This window comes from Paroedura picta, chromosome 13 (genome assembly GCF_049243985.1).
Source record: "Paroedura picta isolate Pp20150507F chromosome 13, Ppicta_v3.0, whole genome shotgun sequence".
Taxonomy (NCBI): Eukaryota; Metazoa; Chordata; class Lepidosauria; order Squamata; family Gekkonidae; genus Paroedura; species Paroedura picta.
In genome coordinates this window covers 13,792,344-13,816,312 of record NC_135381.1, presented here as the reverse complement: position 1 = coordinate 13,816,312, position 23,969 = coordinate 13,792,344, and the positions used below count along the sequence as shown (strand labels likewise).

At 45.8% G+C, this 23,969-nt stretch overlaps 1 protein-coding gene across 1 annotated transcript in view; it reads left to right on the top strand.

The window, feature by feature from the left end:
• The window catches only part of CABP7 (calcium binding protein 7), a 73,452-nt gene extending 49,892 nt beyond the window's left edge, over nt 1-23,560 (top strand). The window contains exons 2-5 of the mRNA XM_077308460.1: nt 3,019-3,162; nt 15,422-15,534; nt 18,917-19,070; nt 20,231-23,560. Coding sequence (XP_077164575.1) covers nt 3,019-3,162; nt 15,422-15,534; nt 18,917-19,070; nt 20,231-20,358 — 539 coding nt within the window. The 3' untranslated portion in view covers nt 20,359-23,560. The remainder of the gene's footprint in view (nt 1-3,018; nt 3,163-15,421; nt 15,535-18,916; nt 19,071-20,230) is intronic.
• Nucleotides 23,561-23,969: the final 409 nt, after the last annotated feature.

Genomic DNA, 23,969 nt, shown 5'->3' with positions numbered 1-23,969 from the left:
GGAAGGCCTGTCTCAGCCCCCTCCCTCAGTCCCTTCTCCCCAGATTCTCTACAGGCTTCTTCATTCTGACCTTTAACTGATTGAAGCTGCTTTCCACATTCTGTGGCATATTCAGCCCTCATTAGAACAGCTGTTGGAGGAAGGGGGGGGGGCTTTGTAAGTTAATTTTTTTCTGTATCCTTTGAGTCTCCCAAGTATGTAGAAAGCCTCCCTGTTTCTGTGGGTGGTCCGGTTTTGCTGGTTTTGTTGTTGACGCTTGGGCCAGCCACTTCACTTTTCGATGTGGCCATACTGGAAACTAGAAAGGGTTTGAGCAGGGGTAGTCAAACTGCGGCATTCGCTGGCAGGGGCACCTGGGAATTGTAGTTCATGGACATCTGGAGGGCCGCAGTTTGACTACCCCTGGGTTTGAGGATGTAATGAGGTATACAGTATGTGTCAGACTTTTGACCCTGAGACAGATGTTCAGCTGTAGCTGGGGAAGACTGTAATCAGAGGTTTCTCCACTTTTCCCAATCAGCAGAATTTTTTGCGGTTCTTCTCTCCCATTGTCTGGATCCTCAACTTCTCCTTGGTTCATTTTTATTTTGCTTTGTTTCCCTGCATCAACAAGATTTGAGGCATCCTGTTTGCAAAGCAAATTTTTTTTAAAGTAACATATGTTGAAGTTGCTATGTTTTGGGCTTTGAAACACTTTGAAACATCATTGCAAAAAAGTATAAATTATATGGAAGTGTTTGTTTGGGAGAACCTGAGATCCACTGGGATCTCAAAGAACCACCCTTCCTTTGGTACTGAATCTACAAAATTTACTAGATTAAATTTCTTTTGGAGATGTTTTTTAAAGCAGGTATGGGAGTCACAGCTGTGAGGGGTCACAATCTAGGACTGCACCTAGCCACACTCATGGCAGGGGGAGGGGGAAGCACTACACGGACCACCTGGAGCTGTGGGGCCTGTAGCACATGCTACTAGGATAAACAGCTACTGCCCTTAGCTGTCAAGTCTGATCTCTGAGATCTGGTGTATGTGGGAGGTATGCTAGTCTTACCACCTGTTCCTTATTTCAAGGAATTGTGATGTTTATTCAGTTATTGAAGAAATACTCATGGGAAAGATGTCCCAGAGCTGCAAAAAGAAGTTCTGATATATTACAAAGATGGCATATTCTAATAAAGCATGGGCTATGTTCTCATATGTTAGCCATCATTTTCTCATGGTCTTTAAAATTATTTATTGTTCAGCTTTTGCAGATGATAACCCCAGCAGGGACCTGGAGATCCAGATGTGCAGAATCTGTTCCCTTGATTTCATGGGCTTGTTTTAGTTATTTGGGGGGGGGGGTGGAAGGTGGAATATGCTGCCATTTGGCTAAAAAGGTCCTTAAGATGGCTAAAAATAAAACCAAAAATGTACAATAATATATTAACATTAAAACATTTTCAAATATATTTACTAGTCACTTACAAAAGAAAGAACCACAATGTTGGGTAGCAACGCTGGTCTGAAGTAGCACAACAAAATTTGAGTCCCTTTTAAATAAAATTGAATAAATAGTTGTTGGTCTTAAAGGTGCCACTGGACTGAAATTTTGTAATGTTGGAGTAAGTCTTTGGAGAAAATGCCTTCCCTTCTGCTGTTTACTATCCCTATTTATTATGCAACTGCCTACCCTATGTTACCTCCTGAAGCATGTAAGTATATTACCCATATTAGTTTTCTTGCATACCATTTCCCCAGTGAAAGTTTAATAGCATGTTTAATCGCACACTAGATGTAGAAGTACGTATTATGGAAAGGCTGAGTCAGATATACTCAGCAAGATTTACTGTCTGCAAAGTGCAGCTATGGGAGGGCCAGAAGGAAAGCTAAAGTGAAAGCATTCTGCAATCTTCCCAAAGTACAGTCAGGACATCATTTTGTCAGGGAGAGGTACCAGAAAACAGGGATGGTGTCCGTAAATACTTTATTTGAAACATTTTACTGCTACCTTTACACCAACTTAGGACCCTCAAGGTGGTGAGCAATCAAAAACATTAAAGCCAACTATTAAATCCACCTGGTCTCAGCCGGAGCCGGAGCCGGAGCTGGAGCCAGAGCCTTCTCCTCCATGACCCCAACCTGGTGGAATGAGCTCCCCAATGAGATCAAGGTCCTACCAGAACTCAGACTGTTCCACAGGGCCTGAAAAACAGAGCTTTTCCATCAGACTTTTGGATAAGACAAGGACCTAAATCCGACCCAACCGCCAGGAAGCTGTAACACCAATGACCAACTATCCCTCACCTGTTAGACTGTTCTCAGTAGTCTGTTATACGTCATACCCGGTATCTCTTCTTTGTCAATTGATTCCAAATCTTACAATGTATTTTTTCTAGTTCTGTGCTCCATGTACAGTGTACTGCCCCGAGACAGCAAGTGAAGGGCCGACAGATCTCCTTGGGGAGGAAATAGAGAGCGGGGATTGGGATGCCATCCCCCAGGTGAGACCTGTAGACCCACTGGAATTACAGCTCATCTCCAGACTACAGAGATCAGTTCTCCTGGATAAAATGGATGCCTTGGAAGGTGGTCTCTATGCCACTCATGTCCTTGTCCACCCCCACACTCCATTCCCCAAATATCCGGGAGTTTTCCAACCCGGATCTGGCAGCGTAACCCCCTTCTCCTGCCAGCGGTGACCTGGCAACCCTAGCTGGCATGTAGACAAGGTATGCCTGTTATGCCTTCAGCCTGCCAAGACCAAATGAACCCTCTTTTCCCCTCCTCAATCAGCTAAAATAAGCACATGTCCACTTTTCCTCCTCTTGGCATTGACCCCAATCCCAACCACAAACAAGTACCTCTTAAAGAAGGCTAGCCAACCCAATTCTTCCAGCAAAACCTGGGTCTGCCTCTGATAGCGCTCAGGTTGATGCCAAAACTAATCCAAGGTTACTGGAGAGTCATTGGTCGGTCATGGATTGAGAATCTCAAGCCCCAGTTGCTTAAACAATGTCCTCTTCTTTCTCCCCACAGAAATACGCGAGGCGTTCAAAGTCTTTGACCGGGATGGCAACGGCTTCATCTCCAAGCAGGAGCTAGGCACGGCGATGAGGTCCCTTGGCTACATGCCCAACGAGGTGGAACTGGAGGTCATCATCCAGAGACTGGACATGGATGGTAAGGCTCCGGACTTCCTTTTTTCCCCCATTGTCTTTAAATCAAGCCCCAATTTGTTGGATTTATTGCTGACTACGAAGCTGGTTGGATTGGCTTGTGACACTGACTCAGTGTGTTTTGCCTCCTTTTGCAGCCTGGCTTACTTTCTTGAGCCGTCTGGACTGCTGCATATTCTACGAGGCACCTTAGTGTGGTTCCAGCCCATCCATGGAGGTCACTGGGTAATCTTGGGCCAATTGCTCTGTGTTTAGCCTGACCTGCCTGTTGCAAGGATAAATGGGAGCTGCTTCCTTAAAGACAGGAAGGCAATTTGTGGGCTTTTCAATGGGCTGGAGAAGAATATCTCCCAGCTCTTTAACAGAGGCTTAGCAGGATGTTATTTAGCAGCTCTCCACAGCACGAAAAGTTCCAACTGCTCATTTCACACGTTAAACCTCTATTAAAGGAACAGAGATTTTTCATCCAGACCTGTTGGCAACCTAGGCTCTTGAAGACACACACACACACACCCTCGCTGAGATGATTATAATAACTTTATTATAATGTTATTTTTATAGCCCACCCTTCCTGGTTGGCTCAGGGCGGGAAACAAGAAGATTCATACAATTAATTTTACATTGATAAGCAGCTTTTTTGAATGTATGAATTAAATTATATTATATGAATTATAATTATAATTATAATTCATATAAACCACTTTATGGATTCTAGTATAGTGGGAGCCCAATTTTGATGGGCAGGTTGGTGTTCTGGATGGTATATTTTCTGCTTTGTGGGTAGGAAGGGAAGCGTAGACCTGGCAGAACAGCTCTGTCTTGCAAGCCCTCCAGCATTGTTTAAGGAACTGTTTATCAACCCCAAGAGACATTTATAAAAATCTGTACATGTGTCCAAAGCAAGGGCAAATGGCAGTGAAAATTTTCTCAGGATAAGCCTAATGCTTTGCGAATTAGTTCATTCAGAATGACCCAAAGGTCTCTTGGGATTCCCGAGAGATGGTGCTTGGTCCCCTTTAGGACACTTTGGGAGGTGTGTGAGCCCCCACCTGCATTCTGAAGTGGTCGTGTCCAGACCCAGATGTACCATTCGCGAGAAGTAAGCCTGAGAGTGGAATTCAGGTGGACTGGGTTGTCAGCACAGTCAGAGTTCTGGCGGAGGCTGAATCAATGCTCCAAGCCAGCCAGACTCACTGTGATAGGATCCAACCAGGCTTCCTTACCGATGCCCCAGGCTTGTAAAAGGATGCTGGGCATCATCATACTGATTAGGAGCAGCAGGAACAACAGAAGGCGTTATTATTGTTATTTGTAAAGCAGCTGCTAATCACAAAGGTTACAAAACCCAAAGGCAAGGAATTGATTGTCTGCTTGCATGGCGTTCTTCCCAGGTAGGTAGGAGAGAGTACAGATTTGTAAATGAACCAAAAGAAAAAGACACCTCAGCCTCGGAAAAATAAAAAATCTGGTGAGGACTGAGTTGTGCTACTGGAGGCACAGAATATTGAGAGCAGCTGTGAGTCAGTTAAAGGGGGGGGGGGGGAGGAAGGGAGAAGAAATCAGTCCCCAGCCCATGAGAGCTCACCGAAAACCATGGGAGGAGCTTAACTTGCAGACCTCTCACCTGTGATAATAATATCACACCTATAAAATGCTTTTTGGTGCTCAGTGGAGCACTTTGCACAGCTTAATACAGCAATTCTCACATAAATAAATACCGTAGGCCAGCACTGGGCATGTGCAACCATCTCTTTATTTCTGTCGAGTTTTGTCTCAGAGACATCCTGGAAGGAGCGTGAAAAACCCTCAACGGGGCTGTTTGGAAGCAGATTCCATTTTATTCATTGGTGCTTCCTCCAAGCACAATAGCAGCCTTTGCTGCTGAAGCAGGACTTGAATTCAAGACAACCCAGCCACAAGGAGAAGTTGCAGACTTAACCATTGTATGGCACCAACTCCTTGTCAGCCATGTGTATAGTCTTGTGTTTAGTGTTGCTTGTGATTCAGGATTCAGCGAAGAAAGAAACCTGGTATATACAACGGAGTAGTGTCATGGCCACGTGGAGGGTTGTCGGAGGATCAGGACCAGGGGCTATTATGCACATGTCGGATAATGCACTTTCAGTCCATTTTAGAAGGGGATTTTCCAGAAAGTGCATTCTCCATAATGGGCCCAGGTTTTTATCCAGGAGAGTCACCCCCAATCGAGGTTGAACACCAAGGTGCGATTTTTCAGAGTGTTCGTCAAGGTCTGTTCCGCCCAATGGTACTTTTTCTACTTTGACTGTGGGCAACAAATTGTAAGACGTGTCGACGGGTAGCCAGAAAATGAATAGCTGTGGTCAGAATGAAAACAGCCTCCTCCATCTGTCTACAGCTTTTAAGGAGGATGTGTTTTCACTGACACATTTAAGAAACTCTTCACGTGTGCTTTAGACCAGCGGTCCCCAACCCCCGGTCCGGGCCGCGGCTCCTCCTCATCTTCCTCCCCGGCTGCTGCCTCGGGGGCTGCCCTGCCACTCTGCCACTGGCTCCCCTTTGGTGCTCTCCAGCAGCCGCCATGGCTGGGGCTCCCCCTCAGCATGGCACTGCGCATCTGATGCTGTCAGCGCCCCCCAGTGGGTGGCAGGAAGTCAGGGGCACCAGTGGGAAAGCAAGCAGAGCAGGGGCTCAGGCGGCAGTGACGACGGCCCTCGGCAAAAGACTACCCCCCCCCAGCCTCAGTAAAATTGTCAAGCGTTGCCCAGTCCCCTGTGATAAAAAGGTTGGGGACCACTGCTTTAGACTACAAACCTTTGTTGCTTGCACTCAATAATTGTTGTGTTTTCCTGCAAGGCATTCTGGGAACGGTTGCTTGAGGAGGATGGGATGCTGAGAATTCTCTATGAGAAATACTTAGGCTAAGTGCAAAACTATAATTTCTAAGATTCCCTGGGAGGGGAAATGCCTGCGAGATCAATTTAGGTCTGAAGTTTAGATGAACACTTAGGTTGTTACTTAGAGGAGGGCAGGGAAAGGTTCCTGTTGACAGCGCAGGATAGGACCCACGGAAATGGGTTTAAACTATGTGTAGAACAATATCGGCTATCGGGGGGGGGATTTCACAATCAGGAAATGCTGGCAGGGGCTCATGGGAATTGTAGTCTATGACCATCTAGAGGACCACAGGTTGACTACCCCTGCCATAAGCCATGCACAAGTGACACTTCCCAGACCATACAGGTATTTCTTTCAGGTATTTCCAGAAGAGAACCAAGACCTGAGTAAACAGCCAGCCTGCCGAAAGACCATAAAATGGTGTATTAATGATAAAGTTGATCAAATGTAAAAGAACATTATCATCAAACACAAGCCACAATTATCATCAAGCGCAAATACAATCACCATCTCCACTATGAATAGAATGATGATGTGATTGACAATACGATGACGATATGTAAGGGAGCCACTTTTTTCACCTTTCTTCGTCAAACTCTTGTGAAAAAGACCTTGCAGATCATTAGGACACAAAAACTTGCAAGCAGCTCCATACTTCTGAATATGTGACCCGATGTGAAGCGGAGAAAGAAATGGCAAATCCATCCACAGGGATACGTGTCTTTCTATTATAAGGACTGTAATAATGTCTGCCCCAGGAATCAGTTCATGAATCAACATAACCATTGTTCATAAACCATCCTAAGGTCCTTTCGTTGGCTGTTCTAGTGGTTTATGGAGATATTTATACCCCACTTGTTTCCCCGACTGGGACCCCAAAGTACCTCTCCCGTCCTCCATTTTATCCTCCAACCAACCCTCTGAGGTAGGTTAGGCTGATAATGACTAGCCCAAGGTGTACTTTCACGGTAGAATGGGGATTCAAACCTGTGTCTCCTAGATCCTAGTCCCGTTATAAATCTACACCTCAGAGACTGAGGAACGTCTCCTTCTGTTCATGTTGCTGGACCTGGAACTTGCCAGAAAGCTGTAGATTCTGGGCCCAGTTCCGAAATGTTTTCCTTCCCCGCTGGAAACCGTGTCTCTGGTCAACATTATTACTGCGGCCAGGTATTACATGCCGTGGAACATCAGATACTGAAATCAAATGCTGCAGATGTCCAATGTTCTAGAAACGTTCAGGCATGTGGAGAATATTTAACATTACAAACTTAGCAGCAAGCTGATTCTGGACAACTTAATGTGTTTTTTTAAAAAAACAGGTACCCATAGCAAACTACATAGAAAAAGACTACTTGCCTTTCTATAAGTCAGCCTTTCTCAACTTTTTTACTATTGAGAAACCCCTGAAACATTCTTCAGGCTTTGAGAAACCCCAGAAGTGGTGCAATCGTGCAGAATATGGTTGGGAAGCAGAACTGTGGACACGCCCACCCAGGGCCCCTCCCCTCCCCACCCTTTTCAGGCCCACCATTGGCCATGGGAGGGGGGCAAGTTGACATGACCATATATGGTCACACCAGCCCATGAATGAATGAACGGACGGACGGACGGACGGACGGACGGACGGACGAACAAACAAACAAACAAACAAACACCCACCCATTTGGGAAACCCCAGGGTTTCACAAGAGAAAGCCTGCCATAAGTTAATTCCAACACTTTTGCAAACTTCTCCGATACATTTTGGTGGAATTGTACACTGGTGCTTTCTTGATCTCCTTTCTTGCTTATTTATTTAACAAACCTATAATCCGCCTTCTCATTGAGAGCGGGTAACTAAAAACAATTCAGCAAGGATAGCATAATACTTAAAACCAACAATAACTCCATGATGATTGCAAACAAAATTAGGGAACATCTCACTTAAAAGCACAATACAATACAGACAATAAAGGAGGAATTACAAGACTGGAAAACAATGCAGTGAAACATTATATTACATACAGTAAACAACATAATAACGTTGGGCTACAGAATTAGAAAACCAAGCAATGAACACAACGCAATGTATACAATTATTACTGCTTTAAATTCCACTGACACTAACGGCAACCTTATTCACTTTATAAATGTGCCCTTCTAAATAATGCTATTTACACATTCCGCAGAATGAGAGGAGTGCAGGAGCTTGCTCGACCTGGTCGGGGGGGAGAGGGTTGGTCTACCAGGTGAGAGCCATGGCAGAGAGCACTTAGCTATGGGCAGCTGTCCTCCTTACCCCACTGGCAAGGTTGCACCTTTTGAGTGCTTTGCAGGGTTCGACATTGTTGATCATGAGCTTTTAGCTTGCTACCTTGTCGACATGGGGATATGGCGATCAGCCTTAAAATGGCGGGTCTCTTTTCTCCAAAGTTAAAGACAGAGGGTAGATGTTAGGCAGGAGCAGTCGGGCCGCTATGAACCTCAGTGCAGAGTCCTGCAGGGTACGATTCTTTCCCCATTGTGATTTAAAGTCGTTATGTGTCCTCTTGCACAGCTGGCCGAGGGGGGCCTTGGGCTGGGTTGTCACCAATATGTTGATGACACCCAGCTCTATCTGCTCATGGGGGACTGGCCGAATACACCCCCAGGCCCACTGGCCAGATGTTTGGAGGCAATAGTGGAATGCAGGGGTAGTCAAACTGCGGCCCTCCAGACGTCCATGGACTACAATTCCCAGGAGCCCTTGCCAGCATTCGCTGGCGAATGCTGGCAAGGGCTCCTGGGAATTGTAGTCCATGGACATCTGGAGGGCCGCAGTTTGACTACCCCTGGTGGAATGGCTCCAACAGAGCCGCCTGAAGCTGATCCAGCTCATCCCTTGAATAAAACTTAGCTGGTCTGAAAGGTGCCCCTGGACTCTTAAATTTGTCCTGCGGCTTCAGATCAACACAGCCACCCCCCTGAATCCACAAACGTCCTCCGTTAGCCTGCCTTTATTAACCGATGAACATCCTCGTTAAAATGTCTCCAGCACCACCGCTGACAGAGCTACTCCACATTTCATGTCATCGGCTAAAGTGAATATTTGCCTTTGAGAGAGAGAATTTCATCCCGGCGCTATAAAAAAAAAAGGTGACAGATCAATCGAAGGATGGCAGTTGGGAGCCGAGATGGAACAAGCTGTTAGCTGCAGACAGATTCAGGCACGATCGGAGGGTACCCGGCCGCTGCCTCTGTTGCCTTTTTGTAGTGTGTGTGTTTTGTTTTGTTTTATAAAACTGAAATTCAAGCCAGGAAAAATTCCACCGTAACAGAGAACGTTGGGAAGCAGTTGTTTTAGGAAAATAAAGCAAATTCAGAAGTTGGTTCTCATCTGCCACTTTTCTCTACCCAAAGGAGTCTCAAAGTGTCTTAAAATCCCCTTCCCTTTCCTCTCCCCATAACAGACACCCTGTGAGGGAGGTGAAGCTGAGAGAACCCCGATGTAACTGAAGAAGAAGAGTTTGTTCTTATATACCCGTTTTCTCTACCCAAAGGAATTTCAAAGCAGTTTTCAGTCACCTTCTCTTCCTCTCCCTACAACAAACACCCTGTGAGGGAGGTGGGGCTGAGAGAACCCCGATATTACTGAAGAAGAAGAGTTGGTTCTTATATGCTGCTTTTCTCTACCCGAAGGAATCTCAAAGTGGCTTACCGCCCCTTACTGTGATGTTTCGGGGAAATGTGCATCGAACAAGAAAATGCATTAAACATTTGCAACCATTCGAAAACAAAGGTAACAGTCATAGTCAGTCAGTAACCTTTTATTGGCATAAAATGTATAAGACATATAAAAATAGGGTTTAAAATTTCAACAAAATAATAAAATGGGGTTACATGACCAAACAGATCTTAAAACAGTCATAGATAGCCAATGAGTAGCATATAACAAATGAACAGCCTAGGGACATATTGAGCATTGATGTTACAGTTTCCTGGCAATTGGGTCGATTACAGGGAGTCATGGTCACTGGTCTTAGCTAAAAGCCAGGCAGAAGAGCTCCGTTTTGCAGGCCTGGCAGAACTGCTTAAGTTCCAATCCTGCTTTAATGGACTTGGCCATACTTCCAACCCAATTTGGGGGCTCCTCGGAGCCTGAAAAATATTTCAGGGACTCTTTGGTGGTCAAAGAACCTCTTTTGGTGCAGTGTGGTAAGGCAGCCAACATGCTGCCTGAAGCTCTGACCATGAGGCTGGGAGTTCAATCCCAGCAGCCGGCTCAAGGTCGACTCAGCCTTCCATCCTTCCGAGGTCGGTAAAATGAGTACCCAGCTTGCTGGGGGGTAAAACGGTAATGACTGGGGAAGACACTGGCAAACCACCCCGTATTGAGTCTGCCATGAAAACGCTAGAGGGCGTCACCCCAAGGGTCAGACATGACTCGGTGCTTGCACAGGGGATACCTTTTGGTGGTCAAAAGGTTGAAGAAGACTTCCCTGTGGGGGTTGCCATGTCAGCTGTGACTTCACAGCCAAAATTGTTATAATTCACAGGGGTAGTCAAACTGCAGCCCTCCAGATGTCCATGGACTACAATTCCCATGAGCCCCTGCCAGCATGGACATCTGGAGGGCCGCAGTTTGACTACCCCTGCCTTAAAGAAACCTGAACAAAGATGGCGCTGACGTGAGCAGCAGTAAAACCAATCAGATTTCAGAAGAGACCATCAGCTTTGCAACTGTATGTCTCCCAGTCACGTTGGGAGACTTCACAGGTCTACGAGCACAGATTGAGCCCCACTGAACTCCGTCCTGCACCAACGCTGGTGACGGCATGTTGCACATTCAGTTGTTGCTGCCTCTGGAAAAGCCTCGCTCTCGGTGACAGATGAACAAAGCAATCCGTGTAACAGAGATAATTAACTCCAGCATCCCCTTAATAATTATCCGGAGACCATGCGGGCTCATCTGCTAGGCTTGCTGGATCACCAGAGTAGATATAAGAGTCCCAGAGGGAGGCTGTGGCCCCATCTCATTTCCCAGGTTATTGACTTCCTTCCCAAGTGGCAATCGGAGAGCTGGTTCCCCTAATGGGCTCCTTAGCCCCTGAAAACCCCTCCTTCGAGGAGTGATAGGGGAGGCATTTTCTGGCTGGCTGTCTATCCTGATGCATGTTTGTTTGTTTCAAATAATGGGCCGATTGTATTTACATCCTGAGACGTACTCGCAGGCTAGGGCAGCTAGGAGATCCTTGGTACAGACTGTTGAATTTGTAGAATCGGAAGATGTTGGGGCCGGACTGAACTTTGGGAAGGGCTGTGGCTCTCAGAAAGAGTCCCTGGTAAGCATGCAGAAGCTCCCACGTTTAATCCCCTGTAATTAAAAGGGGCCAGGTAGTAGGTGATGTGAAAGAGCTCTGTTCGTCTGAGTATACAATACTGATTTTGAAGAACCAATAGTCTGATTCAGTAAGCCATTTGGGAGTGGCGGGAAATAAATCGAAATAACAACAACAACAACAACAACAACAACAACAACAATAATAATAATAATAATGGCAGCTTGATTATTCTGCTGAAGATTTTCCCCCTAATCCAGCTTTTCTCAACATTATCATCACTGAGAAACCCCTGAAACATTCTCCAGGCATCCCAGAAATCCCAGAAGTGGCACCATCATGCAGAATATGGTTGGGAAGCAGAGCTATGGACACGCCCCCCAGGGCTCCTCCCCTTCCCACCCCCTCAAGGCCCATCAGCGGCCATTTTGGAAGCGGTGGGCATGTTGACATAACCATATATGGTCTTATCACCTGATAAATGTTTAACAAATTTAAAATATATATATATTAAAACTTAATTAACACCCACCCATTCAGGAAACCCTTCCGGGGCCGTCATGAAACCCTGGTTGGGAAATCCTGCCCTCATCCAGTGTAATAATTATCAACAAATGTTTTCCAGGGGAGAAGACCCAACCAGTGCAGTGGAGTAGTTCGGGTATCTGGGGAGATTAAGATTCAAACAGAAATTTCGTTTTAACATCTGAAAGGTGTAGTTTGTTTCCCTTTGTATTTTTGTTAGAAAAAGCACACTGTTTTATTGCTTTATTTTCTAATCATGTAGCTGCCTTGAGGCTCAGGAAGAAAGGAAGATTATATAAACCAAGTAAATAAACACATTCTATTTTTAATGCCATTGCCCCCCTTGCCATGAACTTTGGGTGGTCACCCCTTGGTGACTTTGGGGTGGTCACACCCTCAGCCTAACCTACCTCATAAGGTTGTTGTAGGGGATGAAATGGAGGATGGGGGAATGCTCTTTGAAGGAAAGGTGAGATTAAAATGCACTTAAATAAGTAAGTAACTGAATGCAGCCAGTACTTCAGACTAACCCACAAGAACTCCGTGTACATGAACACGTGAATGCACATGAAGCTGCCTTGTACTAAATCTGATCCGTGGTCCATCAAAATCTGTAGTGTCTCCTCAGACTGGCTGAGGCTCTCTAGGACCCATTCCACACATATTAGATAATGCACTTTCAATGAACGTCATTCACTCATTCACTCACTCACTCACTCACTCACTCACTCACTCACTCACTCACTCACTCACTCTTTCGATTTCTATCCTGCCACTTTCCGTAGACTTGTGTCGGGTTACATAAAACTGATAAAACCCCGAATAAAACCAATCGAATTCCCTTAAAAACATAAAAGACAAGAAAACGGCATAGTCCCCATTCCTCCCCTATCTTCAGTCAATCACGCACAGGAAAATCCAGCCGCAAAAGCACACTAAAAGAGTATTATCCAGTGAGTGTGCGGAATGGGTCTCAGACAGAGATCTTTCACATCTTCTGCTGCCTGATCCCTTCTTAACTGGAGATACTAGGAATTGCACCTGCTTGGGATGAATGTACACCATGGGGGATAGGGATATCACATACTTCACATAAAAAATGAAATTGTATGCCAAGAGAATCCAGATTCTGTGCCAGTTCTGTAAACTATATAAATTTGTAGTTTTTCCTAAACAATTCTGTTGTTTACTGTTTTGCATAACATGGTCTGGTTCTGTTAGCCCTGCACAGGTCAAAAAATTGTGGCACAAAGTTCCGAAACCTCCACTTTAAGTGGTATTTCCACACATCTTGAAGCTTACCTTTGCAAAAGCTGGCCCATTTTAAAATGAAAGGTGATATTCTTAGGGAAGCAAAATCTGCCCTATTAATCATATTCTGTGATTCTCCTGTGCTTTTGCAGACTTGTGGCATAGACAAGTTTAGGTCCCAGGGTCTGTCACAGCACCTCTGCTGAAATGGGGGAGGTCTAGAGCAGTGGTCCCCAACTCCCGGTCCGGGCCGCGGCTCCTCCTTGTCCTCTTCCCTGGCTGCTGACTCGGGGGCTGCCCTGCCACTCTGCCGCCAGCTCACCTTTGTGCTCTCCAGCGGCCGCCATGGCTGGGGCTCCCCCTTGGCGTGGGACTGCACAGCTGCTGCTGGCAGTGCCCCCCCCAGTGGGCGGCAGGAAGTCAGGGGCGCCAGTGGGAAAGCAAGTGGAGCAGGGGCTCAGGCGGCAGCGACGTCCCTCAGCAAAAGACTACCCCCCCCCCAGCCTCAGTAAAATTGTCAAGCATAGACCAGTCCCCGGTGATATAAAGGTTGGGGACCACTGGTCTAGAGGGTGGTCACACCTGAATGGCACACCTGAATGCATCCCACCCATGCAGAAAGGTAGGATATAAAACTACAGTTCATTATGTTTTTTTTTTCTAGAGTTGTTTTTGCCCAGATCTTGGAAGTTAAGCAACACTAGCCCTGGTTATTATTTAGATGGGAGACTGCCGAGAAATACCAGGGGTGCTCTGAAGAGGCAGGCTGTGTTTACCCCTGTTAACCTCCTGCCTTGAAAACCTGGTGAGGGGATGCCATAATCAGCTGTGATTTTGGAACTTCACACACGCACACACACACACACACACACACTCACAAACACAAGGCTGTTACCCTGTTATAAAATCTTATGACCATCTGTGAAATCTACATATATTTGCATATCAATAAAACAATCGTTTTTGATGGGGGAAACATCCTTTTTGATGGAAATGTATGTCACAGTGGGCATCGTTTCAGAAGAGGCATTCCTTTCTCTGTGTTGGAGAGAGGAGGGATGTCTCCTCTGAAGGGAAGCTTGCCCTGTGTGACTTGCATAAATGTGTGGGTTCATTTCTTTCAGGATCAGTTAACATTTTTCATTGTCCCCGAAGAAATGAAGTTTCCCTTTTGCAATCGGTTAAAGATGTCTAATTAGTACTCTAGCCATGCCTTCAGTCAAAAGTTAGTCGCCCCGGTTCGTATAAAATGCCCCTACCTGTTGCCAAAGAGTGACGCTCCGAAAATGAGAAGTCTGTCCAGCAGAGGAATCCTCCAAATTGCAATCTGCCTGTGTCCACCCCCAAACCTTTTCACTCGCTGTCCTTATATTATGAATTGGATTACCTGAGGCAGTTCAGAAAGCGCATCGCTGATCTTTTTTTTGTTGTTGTTATTCTGCCTGTTTTCCAGCTGGCTTTCTCATCCCGAGCAGATTTGAAGCTGCCGGGTTTATTAACTTCTGTTGACAGGTGATCAATCGGATGTTGCTCTCTTTTTAAGCTTGGTGGGGTTTTGTGGATCCGTACTGCATCTTAACCGCACTCCTTGGCTCATGATTGCAGTGGGAAGCCACCCTGGGCTAAACAGGGAAGGCAGGATTGTGAACATTTTAAATTTAAAAACCAAGGGACAACTTTTCAAACAATTGGGGTAAATGCAGGTTTATTAAAAGCATGGCTATAATTATTAGTCTGGAGCTAATTAGCCGGTCAATCACATTGCTTCTATGCAAAACGAACCTTTATCGCCTGCCGTAATGTTCCCTTCTAAACCCACGGTGTAATGGTTAGGAGTGCGGACTTCTAATCTGGCATGCCAGGTTCGATTCTGCACTCCCCCACATGCAACCAGCTGGGTGACCTTGGGCTCGCCACGGCACTGATAGAGCTGTTCTGACTGAGCAGTGATATCAGGGCTCTCTCAGCCACACCCACCTCACAGGATGTCTGTTGTGAGGAGAGCAAAGGGAAGGCGACTGTAAGCCGCTTTGAGCCTCCTTCGGGTAGAGAAAAGAGGCATTTAAGAACCAACTCGTCTTCTTCATCAATAATTTCAGCTTCACCTCCCTTGCAGGGTGTCTGTTATGGGGAGAGGAATGGGGAGGCAAATGTAAGCCGCTTTGAAACTCCTTCTGGTAGAGAAAAAGCAGCATATAAGATCCAACTCTTCTTCTTATTCTTAAAATGACACCACAGACAGCTTGCAGATGGGTTTGTCTATATTGATCCTGGATTCCCTTTCACTATTGGTAGTGTCAATTATTTCCAGGGGATGGCCAGGTGGACTTCGAGGAGTTTGTGACATTACTCGGCCCCAAGCTCTCCGCTTCCGGCATCCCTGAAAAGTTCCATGGCACCGACTTTGACACCGTGTTCTGGAAGGTAAGGAGGCACTGCTCCCTTCTCCAGTAGTCTAAAAGTCTCCCTGTCCTCTGAGTTTTGCAGTGGATGTGCAGGGGGCAAGCACAGGCACTGTTTGGGGCAGGACAATTGCTCCTCCACCCAGAGTTTCCTACTAGGGCCTATTCTGCGCATGTGGGATAATGCACTTTCAATGCACTTTAGAAGTAGATGTTCTTGTTCCGCACAGGAAAATCCAGTTGCAAAAGTACATTGAAAGTGCATTAACCAACGTGTGCGGAATGGGCCCTGTGGTATGATCATTTCTCGAACATGTGTCTCTATTTTGGTCCAACGAGCTCGCTTGTTCTAGTCTGTGACGACTGTTGCAAACCATTAAATGGACTTACGTGCATAACACTCAAACAAAAACGATACTGCTGTCATCCTTCAGGTCTTAGTGGCTTCCGGACTGGACTGCTGCGGTGTGCTTATATGAGACTGCTCTGGAAGATTCTCCCCAAACATTGATGGTTCAGAATACTAGTCTGGGAATAAGCAGGAATTATTTCGTCCTGAGAATTATAATATTTATACTTATATTTCTAAACACAATTTCATAGAATCATAGAGTTGGAAGGGGTCATACAGGCCATCTAGGCCAACCCCCTGCTCAACGCAGGATCAGCCCTAAGCATCCTAAAGCATCCAAGAAAAGTGTGTATCCAACCTTTGCTTGAAGACTGCCAGTGCGGGGGAGCTCACCACCTCCTTAGGCAGCCTATTCCAGCCTATTCTATTTAAGGTATGGCCTTTCACCTTTAAAGCCCTACATCAGGGGTCTGCAATTTATGGCTCTAACTCAATTCAGAATTAAATATGGCTCTTCAAAAAGGAAAAAATCAAATCTTTAAGTTATATTGGAGAGATAGTTGGGTTGCTAGAGTAGCCAGTATGTGAAGGGAACTGGTTATGGTAGGCAAAGATTTTGATGGGACTAAAGGATTTCCTGAAAAGGAAATGGTAGAGATGAATGGTTGCTAGTAAACCCAAGGGCAAACCATGCACAAATTTATTCCAGTGCCTTGAAATTATCATGCAGGAGCTCTGGTCTTATCTTTGTTAGTTCTTGTGAGACCTTGTAGATGCCACCTTCCTAATAAAAGATGCACAATAACCAGTGTTTGGGCTGCATACCTTATGGTATGCTAATGGATGTGTCAATTATCAGTAATATTAAGCTACATCAAGATTTGAGTCCAATGGCACCTTTAAGACCAACAAAGATTTTTTCAAGGTGTGAGCCTTCATGTGCATGCCCACTTCCTCAGACAATTCAACTGTATCCACATTCCCTTCAATCCCCTCTTCTTATTTTATTTGGGACAATGGGACTGTTATATGATGTAAGTAAGTATGTAATGCTGTTTAGAATGTAACTCTCTGTACTCAGGACAGGATAACAAACCCAGCACGGTTGGTCATTTGTGGGGTTGCCTTCATGCTTGGGTGGAGATGGATGGGGCGAGAAACAAATTACTTCTTTTCACAACTGGGAAAGTGTCTGCCATTAATCACTAACCTCAACATTTTTATTGCCCCAACGTTTTTGTGAATGGCAATTGAACCCAAAGGACTGATTGGATTTTCTATAATTTCCCCCAAAGAAATCTTTTTACTACTTAAGATTTACCAATCAAGATTCCATACAAGATTGGCATCCAACAATAATGGGGCCAGTTCAGTAGCTGCTCTTAAATCCTAAATGGCATTCACTCCTCAGAATGTTCAGTTCCTCTTTGCCTTTCCTTCTTTCTATGGACAGATAAAGACTATACTGTTGTGCTGGGCCTTAAACGTTTGATAATATCTAATTTTTTCAAGGTAAAACTAGTTAATTAATTCAATTTTAAATGAAAAGCACATCTAAAGATTCCAATTAGCGACTGACTCAAAGCAGCATCTGGCTCCTTCCTGCCTTCCTCTCGAAACATGAAAGCTCTCCAGTCTTGCGAGGAATAGCCAGAGAGAATACCACCTAGAAATTGTCATTCAGCACCCACCAGCAGGGGCTGACATCTTGGGAATGGGCAGATGTGGAAGAGTAGAATATTTAATGCTGCATTTTGTAAATGCTGAAAGCTTCTTATGTCCCAAACCCCATGTATAAATTCAAAATATGTTAAGACCACTTGGTGCAGCGGTCAAAATTGGCGGCTTCTAATCTTGCGAGCCGAGTTTGATTCCCTGGTCCTCCACATGCAGCCAGCTGGGTGACCTTAGACTCCTCACAGCACTGATAGAGCAGTAATCTCAGGGCTCTCTCAGCCTCCCCCACCTTGTAGGGTGTCTGTTGTGGGGAGAGGAAGGGAAGGCCTCTGTGAGACTCCTGGCAGAGAAAAGCAGCATATAAAAACCAACTTCTTCATCTTCTGTATCTTGGGATTGACTGTGCTTCCACTGTGTTTATATTGTTGTTGCTGTTTACTATCTATCTTGTGAACCACTATACAATAAAATAAAAGAGAGCTGGGTGCTGGAGGTCCAAAAGGAGGAAAAGGTAATAAGGGAGGTGGCAAAAGCAGTAAAAGAATCACAGCTTGACCACTGTGTGAGTCAGGATGCTGGACTAGGTGGACCACTGATCTGGTCCAGTAAGGCTCTTCTTGTGTTCTTAAATCTCATCACTTTCAACTTGTGGTGAACACCCTGCAATAATGATATAACCTCTGACATTTCACAAATGAAAACTGGGACATGCATGTCATTCATTGCCCAAGCTCTCCTTCCCCAATTACTCTTCACCGAAGGCCTCAATCGGCTGGATTCCTTTACCAACTGAAAAGCCAAAATTGGGTTGTTCTTCATGTTGAAGGTATATTGTAAAGGAATGATTCTTACAGTCGAAAGTGAACCCAGAAGCAACTGGAGCACATGAACTATCAGGGTCTGCAGCCTTAGTGTGCATGCGCAGCTTTTTATTTCTGCTATCCCTTTTGCTCAAATACAAAAGATAAGAATGGATTTATGCCAATAAAGGTTTTCTGAATCTGGTAAGACTGGGATGGGGGGAAATAACACACACCACAAGCATGTCCTTTTAAGTTTGGGGGGAGGAAATGTGTCCTCTGAAAGGGGAGGACATGAGTATGACACAGTTCTTTCCCCCAATATTCTGCCTTTGCCTGTTTTACTCTCTGGGAGGAGGGAGATAAAAGGGGAATCGTAAACAGCAGCCACAGCGCTATACAACTCAGGAGCCACAGTGCTGTTCTGTGACTCCTGGACATTGCTCCAAGTGCTGTGCTGCCAGTTATGTACAGAGCTAAGTGACTATGCGCATGCGCACCTGTCTCATTTGGATTCCTGTCTAATGGCATCAAACCACCTGACCGCCCCTGCATGGGCTCTTCCTCCTATGCAGTGTGACATGCAGAAGCTGACGGTGGACGAGTTGAAGCGGCTGCTCTACGACACCTTCTGCGAACACCTCTCCATGAAAGACATCGAGAACATCATCATGACGGAGGAGGAGAGCCACATGGGGACAACAGAGGAGTGTCCGGTGGATGTGGAAAGTGAGTGAACTTTTCATTCGATCTCTGCAGATTCAAAAGAGTGAGACCAGGGCCTAGTCTGCACGCATAGGATAATGCACTTTCAATGTGCTTTGGCAGCTGGATTTTCCTGTGCAGAACAGGAAAATCTACTTCTAAAGTGCATTGAAAGTGCATTATCTATTGTGTGCAGACTAGGCCTAGTGTTGGGCACATTCTCATTGGTCCTCTTGACAACTGCTCAGAAACAGTTAGTATGGTCTAAGTTAGTATGGTTTAACAGCAAAACGTATGCAAGAATACAATAATGTATAAATGAAAAATTCCAAGTCCTGTTTGTTGTCCAGACCTTGGAAGCCAAAGGAGAAATTCTCTATAATGCATACTGAATAGGATTCCGGTATAACAAAGCCTATTTCACGACTGTCCTCATCAGCATTAACCAAATGTCGGGACATAAGCTCTCAATGGCTCCTGGTGCACAGTGGCGTGCGTCTCACCTTTTAACTGAGCAACTGCAGGAGGTATTTTTCCGGTATTGACTAATCCTCCGTGTCATTTGGTTAATGCTCCTGAAGAAAGTGTAAAACATTTGTACCCTACCTTCTAAGTCCTCGAAGTGGCTTGCAGTAATATACCACTCAAATCAAACTATATCATCTATGAAATGACATGCAAACTTTAAAATATATCGAGATAAACCAAACGACAGAAGAAACAAGTCCAGTTTATCAGTCTCTGCCAAATACACTTTAAAATCTAGGCTGACACCCCCCCCCCCACACACACACACACTGCAACCGAAAACTGTTAAAATGAGTGCAGAAGGACCAACAAGGGAAGAAGGATCTGTAGACAGAAGGCCATCATCATCCCTAGCCAGTCCATGGTGGCCGTGACTAAGGGCCATATCTTCAACTTGGTTCTGATATCTCCATTGTGCATGGGAGGGACTATTCTGTGCTGAAGTACCTTCCTAAGTGAAGGTTCAGCCATCCGGGTGGAAAGAGGGTCTTCTGGAGATACTGACTCCATAAACTGGAAAGTAGATCCATCATCCCAGGCATTGAGCCCAAAGGTATATCACTAACTCCTACTTCCTCTTTGTCTCTCGCTTCATTTCACCCTCCCAAATCCCAAATCTCCTCCTAACACACATCCCCTTCTCCCTTCCTCCCCAGCTTGCTCAAACCAGCAGATCAGACAGACGTGCGTCCGGAAAAGCCTCATCTGCGCATTCGCCATCGCGTTCATCATCAGCGTCATGTTGATTGCCGCCAATCAGGTGCTGAGAAGTGGCATGAAGTAGCCTGGGCGGATGGATGGATGGAAGGATGGATGGATGGACAGACGGACTTTCTTGAAGAACAAACTATAAATATCTATAAATACCTATAGCCACGAGGGTCGGGGTGGGGGAGGGGGGAATGGTAATTCCTCCATGGCAAAACTCCTGCACATGCCCATAAGTTCACTTTCCTCTCCTCCTGTCTCCAAGGGGGTCCTCCCCCGTCCTGGAGGGACAGCTGTCTTAGCAGATAGCATGGTTTCTCTGGGGTGAGTCCAACTCAGCCCAGCTGGGGGAGTCACCGGGATTCGCATGGTGGAATTTTTAAACTAAACTTTACGAGCATGTCAAAGTGCATGGAGATTTCCCCCCCAAAGCCCCGCCCCCAGCCCCGCCCCACCCCTCAATCTGAGTGATGCAATACCGTGTGGTTTTATAATCGGATATTAGAATCCTACAAAATATATAAAATATATTATATATATATAATATATATATTTATGATAAACCGAATAATCAGTTAAGCAATAGACACGCGTCGGGATTTTCTATCCAAGATTCGGGCGTTGCATGGACATCAACACAACAAGGGCTGGACACAAATCACTCACTGTTTGTATCATCATCCGACCTCCTCTTGGCAGGCTCTCTTTGGCGTCTATGCACTTTTTCTCACCCCGTCCAGGAAGGACGGGCTTCTTAGAGCCTGCTTTAGGGGGATGTGGGGTTGTACGGATGGAAGGCACCGGGAAAGGGTGGATTGCCTGCAGGGGGCACTCCTTACGTGTGCGCTCAGTGGCTGTTTGCATCGTCATTGGAAACCTTGCATGTGACTATTCCAAGGCAGGCCACTGTGGGTGCAGAGATAATCCTCTCCTCCTCAAGGGGATGCTGGGCCGTGATGCTCCAGGAGACAGAAGAGACCCCATCTTCTTTGTGCCCTGTACCATCTTTCCTCCTTATGTCACCATGCTGTATATAAAGGTCAGAGGGCACCGCTGAAATCGTTACGTCCACCATCTTTGAAAACACAGATTTCCCTTCCACCAAGCTCAGTATCATGTTATCCGGCTAGAGTGTCTCTTGGGCAACATTTATCTTGTCTTGAGGTGGAGATTTTTGAGTGACGGAGAATTCGTCCCTTTCCTGGGTAGCCTGTTCCAATAGTTAGCCATTTTCCCTGTTCTTTCTTTCAACAACAACCACAAAAATACTGTGCCTTATTTCTAATTTGAATTTGCCCAACATTTAACTTGCAAGCTGTTGGTTCTTGTTCGTTTGTGGCTAGATCAAAGAGACTTTTCCTATCCCCTGTCGTTCTTTCCATTGTTATACTCCATGGGTCTATTTTAAATCTCTTTAAAGGATTCTGCTCATGTTGGTGGGCTTTCATCCCTTCCTGCATGTCTTTTGTCCAAAAACTGGGGATCTGGGGGGCGATTCTGGTGGATCTAGTCAGGTTCACATCAGAGAGGTATGATCTATTTTCTGCATCTGTTCGTTCCTCCGCTGTTAATGGCACCTTCCGCCCTACCACATCAGCAGCTTTGGCGGTAGTTATTTTTTTGCATGCCTGACAGAATCAGGATCCTCACAGACATCGAGCTAACACAGTCTGCTGACCCAAGGTGCTCATCTGCCGTTCTCCTGTGCGGAATTAGATGGACTTCTGTATGTTAATTTAAATATGCATAAGAGCATCAGGTTGCTATCAGAAGATGCTGGCAAAGAGAGCTCTTTCCCCTCTCCCCCTGGCCAACCCCTACGAGTGCCAAAAAAACAGTGATGCCAGGAATGGAAGACCCATAAAGTAAGAAGAAAAACATGCAATTCAGATAGCTTCAACAAGAGGCTCTGCTGGCATGAGAGGCAAAGAGGGGTGGCTTTTGGCTGTTCCCCCTCCCCCCTTCAGTGCAGCCCCCTGAGTTGCATGGCTTGTTGGCCACACAGATCCCCTGACTCCTGGCATCTTTTTGGCACTCATGGAAGGCTCTTGAAAGAAGGGGAAAGCAGGAAAGATCTGCCTTGCTCAGCAATTTCCGCTGGCAGTAAGCCAGACTCAACCCGTTATACTGAGTCGTTGTTGGAGTGTTTTTTGAGCCCCAGAAAATATAATTGGGGTCTTTATTGTTTGCTCGTATCTACAGCACCAATTTATATTTATTTCATGCCTACTTAACTCTCACAGCATGCTTCTCCCCAAAGAGCCTGGGAAAGGTGGTTTTGGGTGAGGATTTTGAGACTTAGAGATCCCCAGTCCCACCCCTCGAAGAACTACAGTTCCCTAAGGAGAAGGAATGACAAACTAAACCAGGGGAAGGGTGTAGAGTAGATAACTCACTGCAGATATCATTGGAAAACGATCTTCGTGGCTTATGCGTGGCTTTATGGGCTGGGGGATACATCCCCAGCATTCACTTCCTGCTATAACATTATTTGCCCGCATAAAGCCCGCTTTTCTGTCCTCATAAACGGCTTCCGGTGGGATTATATTGGAGACTGGTTGCCTTCACCGGAAGCCACACAATTCAGAAGCAAAGCTAGATCCACAATCCATTGGCCTTTGCGTTCTGTCTTTCGCAGTCCATAGCCCATCCTCACGTACTCTCTCCGCGCCCCGCCCCACCCCCTACTCCTGATTTTTTTCCCTGCCTAGTAAGTGCTGCATTTGCGCAGTTGCACGCATACAGCCATGCAACCCCCTGAGCAATCTGATGATCGGAACCTCTCAGAGAAGGAGGCTTGCGAAAGGGGGGCCTTGAAGAAACCGGATTTAGCTTTTGATGAAAAGAACTGAGTGGGTGAAATTAACCAACAGGTCAGGTGAACGATGCAAATTCTTCAATGGGGGGGAAAAAATTAAAAACCCCTAAAGTTCTGATACCGAAAGAGGAAAGATGGTGAGAATATTCCGTCTCACAAACTGAAGTTTATTAATTTTGTGAGTCTAGATTTAGGGAGGCAGCCAAGTTGGTCTGAAGGATCAAAGCAAAGTTAGGGCCCAGGACACCTGGACTCGAGCTTTACTTATGTGAGCCTCGTTCCTACATGCATGTCCATAACCAGATGACTCCTGTCTAAAAACATCCAGGTGTAGATGAGCTGCCTCTAGGCTTACCAGCCTCCAACTGGAAACTGAAGATCTCTCGGAATTACAATAGATCTTTATTGCTTTAGGGCAGGGGTAGTCAACCTGTGGTCCTCCAGATGTTCATGGACGACAATTCCCATGAGCCCCTGCCAGCAAACGCTGGCAGGGACTCATGGGAATTGTAGTCCATGAACATCTGGAGGACCACAGGTTGACTACCCCTGCTTTAGGGGATGGATTCTACAACATTGTTTACTGCCGAAGGCCCTCCCCTGTGCAAACCTGGCCCTCCAGGTATTTCCCAGTCCAGAGCTGGCAATCCTGGCTACTACCAGACTGAACACTCACATTGCTTCAGAGGCAATGATTTTCAATTCGATCTGTTCACACGTTCAACTGCGAATCAATACGCAGACAACAAGGAAACATGCAGAAATTAGGGGACGCACCTGAGTTATCTCCCTTCGATGAGCAGCAGCTGAACTAGCCACCCTGAAAAGCATTGTACTTCAGGCATTAAGAAAGTTCTCTTTCAGTCTGT